Genomic DNA, 6000 nt, shown 5'->3' on the forward strand with positions numbered 1-6000 from the left:
ATTATACAAGAAATCAAAAAAAGAAACAAAAGAAATTTCAGCACCCTCTGAATATACCTCCACATTTGAGTCACTATGCTGAACATAATAATGTTCATTATGCTGATCATCATACAGAAAGCAGACAGAATATCGTCGATCATAAGAGAGGCAAACCTGGAAAAATGAAAGATAAAACTTTTAATTGCAACATGAGCACGCAGCTTCAATTTATAACTTGAGGAGGTTCAAGCACATGAAATTTACCATTGAAGCGACGAAATATGTGTAATCAGGCAGGTATCCTTGAAATATCTTGCTTAGATCCAACTCATTAGAGAGAGCACTCAATGTCGTTGATATATTTTCTGAACTCTCGTCAACTCCCTGCCAATCTATAAGTGATATGAAGACCTGTGGAAGACGCCGTGGAGCACACGAGATACGGTTTAGTTGTCCGCAGCCACAAGTCATTTTCCCGCCCATCCCCGTCAACTCTAAAAGCTGTTTACCAGACATATCCCTGTGGTCATTCTGGGTTAAAAAGACAATGCTCAAATCATCAGAAACAGAGACTAAAAACATTTGTGTTCCAAAAAATAAATGGAGACTTTGTCAATGAAGTATACCAACTCAACCTACCTTCCACCTTCTGAGATCGTATGCGGATATAGTGAGATAAAGGAGAGTAGACTTCTCATATCCCGATCTAATATGACAGTTGGTGCATTCTATACTTTCCAAAACATCCATTCCAAATATTCTATGCACCAAACAATGGGAGCTTGTACAAGCCAAACGGCCCATGTACACGTCTTCTGGTTTGTCATCAGAATTAACGTCATTAAATGACTGGTGGAGAGCTTGGAAGATAACAAGAAGGAATAGAGAAGCATGCTTCACTGGTCCCTGGAAAGTAGGCATTTGAATGAGGGATAGTATATAGATACAAAGGAAGGAACCAACATAAAGACAACAAAGAACAGCAATGGCTTATATATCATTTCAAGTTCTGCAGTTTTGTGGAGGTGAAAATTTTTCAAAACTGGAGACTGATTTGCTACAAACCTCCTGGAAGTTTTTTCGAGTACCGTAGCAAGTGCTCAGAGCAATTCTTAATTCAGTGGGATCAACAGCTTCTCCGCGATTCTTGGCAGCAATTATGCCAAAAAAGGCACAGACAATGCAGGGATCTTCATCGTGCTCTTCAACTTTATCTAATAACTTTTTACATTCCTCTTGAAATTCTCGTAGGTTCCATAGGGACTGCATTACCACATAAAAGAAAAAAAAATATTCAGGAGTGACAGAAAGTGAAACAAGAAGTGACCATCTTTCCAGTAGCAGATGACAGAAAATCATCTGGTTATGGAATGATAACCCATCATTCCAGTAGTATGTGACAGAAAACATTTGGTTATGGAATGATAACCTGTATAATCGTATATAGAATGCTATTAGCAGCTTCTTTTCCAAGTCCAGTTCCAAGCAAATTGACATTGAACCTAGCCTCATGCTCAAGTTGAAGCTGATAGTTCACATTTTCTTCAAGCAATTTTTTGTCGGCCGCAATCGATTGTTGCAGATCATCAGCTCTTTCATCCTTCTCAGAATTTGGATTGTCACTGTTAACCAAGAACAGAAGTACTGGTAGTAAGCGTTTTCTGCTGCAGGTAGAAATCACATCATCCCAGGAGCCAGTAACCTACATATGCACATGACACAAATCTGGATTACAGAAAGGGGAAAAAAAAAAGGAATATATATATATATATAAAAGAAATCACAAAAAAAAAAGGGAATCTCAGCACCCTCTGAACGTACCTCCACATTTGATTCACTATGCTGAACATAATGTTTATCATGCTGATCATCATAAAGAAAGCAGACAGAATGTTGTCGATCACTAGAACAGCAAACCTGGAAATGAATGACAAAAAACTTTTAATTGCAACATGGGCACACGGTTTCAATTTATAACTTGAGAAGGTTCAAGTACATGAAATTTACCATTGAAACGATGAAATATGTGTAATCAGGCACGTATCCTTGAAATAACTTGCTTACATCCACCTCATTAGATAGAGCACTCAAGGTTGTTGATATATCTTCTGAACTCTGGTCACCTCTCGGCCAATATATAACTGCAATTTCAATCCATATGTAACTTAAGAATAACTAAATTGTTGATCATATGACAATTTGTCTGCTTTTTAATGACAATTGAGATCTAGCATACTGGCTGTCAAGACATGTGGAGGACACCAAGGAGCACGGTTAATAAGGTTTAGTTGTCCGCAGCCACAAGTCATTCGCCCAATTATCCCCACCAGCTCTAAAAGCTCTTCATCAGACATATCCCTATGTTTATTCTGAGTTAAAAGGACAATGCCCAAAACATCAAAAACAAGGACTAAAACATCTGTATTCCAAAAAAATAAGTGGGGACTTGTCAATGGATAATTCCAACTCAACTTACCGCAAGGACTCTGAGTTTGTCTGCATTTAGAGAAAGAACAAGGTGAGTATTCTTTCGATATCCCGATCTAATGTGACAGTTGATGCATTCTATACTTTCAAAAAGATCCATTCCAAATATTCTATGCACCAAACAACTAGAGTTTATGCAATCCAAACTCCCCTCGTACATGTCTTCTGGTTCGTCATCAGAATTAACAGCATAAAATGCCACGTGAAGAGCTTTCAAGATAACTATAAGGAAAAAAGAAGCATCCTTCACTCGTCCCTGGAAAGGAAGCATTTGAATGAGGGTAAGTATTAAGGAACCAACCGAAAGACAATAAAGAACAGCAACGGCTTATATATCATTTCAAGTTCTGCATTCTCATGGAGGTGAAAATTTTTTTAAAACTCAAGACTGATTTGCTACAAACCAATTGCAAGTTGTTTTGGTTCCAGTGGCAGTAGCTCAAAGCAATTCTTAATTCAGTAGGATCAACAGCTTCTCTGCGATTCTTGGCAGCAAATATGCCAAAAAAGGCACAGACAATGCAGGGAGTTCCAACGTGCCTATGATCTGCATCTAATTTCTTCTTGCATTCCCCTTGAAATTCTCGTAGGTTCCATAGGGACTGCATTACCACATAACAGAAAAACAAGAAAAAGAAACAAGAAGCGACCATCATTCCAGCAGCAGATGACAGAAATTCATCTAGTTGTCGAATGATAACCCATCATTCCAGCAGTATACGACAGAAAACATTTAGTTATGGAATGAAAACCTGTATAATCATATATAGAAAGCTATTGGCAGCTTCTTTTCCAAGTCCAGTTCCAAGGATGTTGACATTGAGCCTAGCCTCATGCTCAAATTGAAGCTGATACTTCATATTTTCTTCAAGCAATTTTTCGTCAGCCGCAATCGATTGTTGCAGATCATCAGATCTTTCATCCTTCTCAGAATTTGGATTGTCACTGAGCACAGGTGAAACATCTCAGACTCTACTTATTGAAAACAATTCAATACCAAATTAGGGACTAACTTTTGAACTGCTTTCTCCTGAGGAAGCGAGGGCCGCTGAATATATACAGTTTCCGTAGGCTGCTTAATATCTCCAGTTTCCGTAGGCTGCTGAATATCTCCAGTTGCCGTAGGCTGCTCAATGTCTTCAGTTGCCGAAGGCTGCTCAATATCTCCAGTTTCCGTAGGCTGCTGAATATCTCCAGTTTCCAAAGGCTGCTCAATGTCTCCAGTTGCCGTAGGCTGCTCAATGTCTCCAGCTGCCGAACGCTGCCCAATGTCTCCAGTTGCCTAAAGTACAAAAATTTCAGCTTACTTCAAACAATTTATAAACAGAACAACTTACTCGGCAGCAAAAACAAGAAGATCACAGTTCAGAAACCAAACCCTAAAATCCATAGCCTCTCCCTGATCTTTCCTTTTCTTGTTCTTGTTCTTCTTCTTGTTTTTGGATTTTCTTTGTGTTTGTCCTTTATTATCAGGCTCCTCTAAAAGTTTTTCTGTTTCATTGTACTTCTTCTCAGCCTTCTCGGTCACAACCGATTGTTGCTGATCATCAGCTCTTTCATCCATCTCGGAACTTAGATTGTCACTGAGCACAGGTGAAAACATATCAGACTCTACTGAAAGTCAAAATACTTCAATACTAAATAAGGGACTAACTTTTGAACTGCTTTCTCCTGAGTAACCGAAGCCTGCTCGGTATCTCCAGTTTCTGAAGGCTGCCCAGTATCCCCAGTTTCTGAAGGCTGCCCAGTATCCCCAGTTTCCAAAGGCTGCTCAGTATCCCCAGTTTCCGAAGGCTGCTCAATGTCTCCGGTTGCCTACAGTTAAAAAGAAAAAAAATCAGCTTGCTTCAAACAAATTAGACTTACATGACAGCAGGGGGAAAAAAGGGAAGATCACAGTTCAGAGACCAAACCTTAAAATCCTTAGCCTGTCCTTGACCTTTCCTTTTCTTGTTCTTCTTGTTTTTGGATTTTCCTTGTGTTTGTCCTTTATTATCAGGCTCCTCTGAACTTTTTTGAATTTCATTTAACTTTTCATTTAACATCTTCGCATCCTCCTCATCAATATGACATTCTAGTCGTGACTACAGAGCACAGAATTTCACCACGTGAAGATGTAGTATAAACATCAAAGGCAAAAAAGCATTAAGAAAACTGAGAGATTCGAGCACAAACCTTGATAAATGACTTTAACATGGGCAGCAAAATTAACCGATAGTCATAAGCAGATATCTGTCCTAGATGCAGGTTGAATAGCCTCATGCTGACAATGCTTCTGATTATCGTTACAGTTTTTAGAGTCATCTGTGAGATTGAAAATGTTCAGGCAAATGAGAACGAAATAGCATTATAATTAAAGAATCCTTCAGCTGAAGGAATAAAAGCCGATGGTACTCACATCATTTCCCAGTTGATCTCTCCACGATATAATTTTTTCTTCTACATAGTCATCTGATTCATTTAAGTTTTCGTGCACTCTTGACGTGTTTTCAAACTGATAAGCAGTCACAGGTTGTTCTGTTTCCAGCACATTCAGAATAAAATCTAACTCAAACTGATAAGCTGCATCATCATCATCAAATTGATTGATGACATCAATAATCTCTTCTAGCTCTGTTTGCCGTTCTCTGAGAAGGGATTCAAAAGTTTTCCTCACATACTCTGGATTTTCCTCCCTTCGCTCAGTCTCTTCAGCACATATACCATTCACTGCCAATAGTGCATCCATTTTTTCTGAAAGCTTGCTTCTTTCCTCATACGCTCTCACAAACTTTGAACGTTCCACTTTAAAGGACTCAAACATCTTAACTCTTTGCCCTTTATTAGATTCTCTTAGACTTGCCCATAATTTTAATGGTTCCCCAACCTCTTGGCCCACATATAACCATGACATTACATCAGTACCACAAGACAGTATGCCATCCAAAATCAGATTCGATGAGTTGTTGTCAAATACAACAGCCTCTTTGAAATCAGAAGTCTTTGCACCAGTTAGTTGTTCATCTGTGTCTTCAGTTAAAGTACCAGACACATGCTGTAATTTATGGATGATGCTGTTAAGTTCTGAAGATTCCAAAAAGCAAACTAGCTTAAGTGTTTTTGGGCCTAGATTCTTCAACAGTGAATCAGAAAATCTAGTCTCAAGCATGGCAACGGCATTCTGTATCACGTCATCAATATCGGCTTGCACAAGAAAATTGTACCTGAGAAGAAATTGAAACGTGCTACGAAGACTCTCAAGAAGTGCAATACGTTTGTTATCATCACTTAATGGCCAATCTTTGGGTGCTATAGATGATGCTTCCTCATCACTTTCACTTCCCATCTGTTTAGTGAGTGGGACATCTTCATCAGAAAAACCTTTATGCTCATCTTGACCCTTTTCTGCACACCTGCCACTGTCATCCGGATTACAAGATTCTGATTTGGATTCGTTTTCCAAAATCTTGATTGCTTCTGCTGTATCAACAGGCTTCCACTCACCATTAACAATCATCTCATGTGAAATCTCATCGACTCGTTTTGGAAGGA

The 6000-nt window shown here is 38.9% G+C and overlaps 1 protein-coding gene across 1 annotated transcript; it reads right to left on the bottom strand.

The window, feature by feature from the left end:
* Positions 1–3228: 3228 nt before the first annotated feature.
* On the bottom strand, positions 3229–4500 carry LOC112100053. The gene is made up of 3 exons (XM_024187674.1): positions 4383–4500; positions 4124–4284; positions 3229–3414 (listed from the first exon to the last, which is right to left on the bottom strand). The coding sequence occupies exons 1-3, from the start codon at positions 4493–4495 to the stop codon at positions 3326–3328; spliced, it is 363 nt and encodes a 120-aa protein (XP_024043442.1). The 5' UTR covers positions 4496–4500; the 3' UTR covers positions 3229–3325.
* Between the last annotated feature and the right edge of the window lie 1500 nt (positions 4501–6000).

Source organism: Citrus clementina, unplaced genomic scaffold, assembly GCF_000493195.1.
Source record: "Citrus clementina cultivar Clemenules unplaced genomic scaffold, Citrus_clementina_v1.0 scaffold_3, whole genome shotgun sequence".
NCBI lineage: Eukaryota > Viridiplantae > Streptophyta > Magnoliopsida > Sapindales > Rutaceae > Citrus > Citrus x clementina.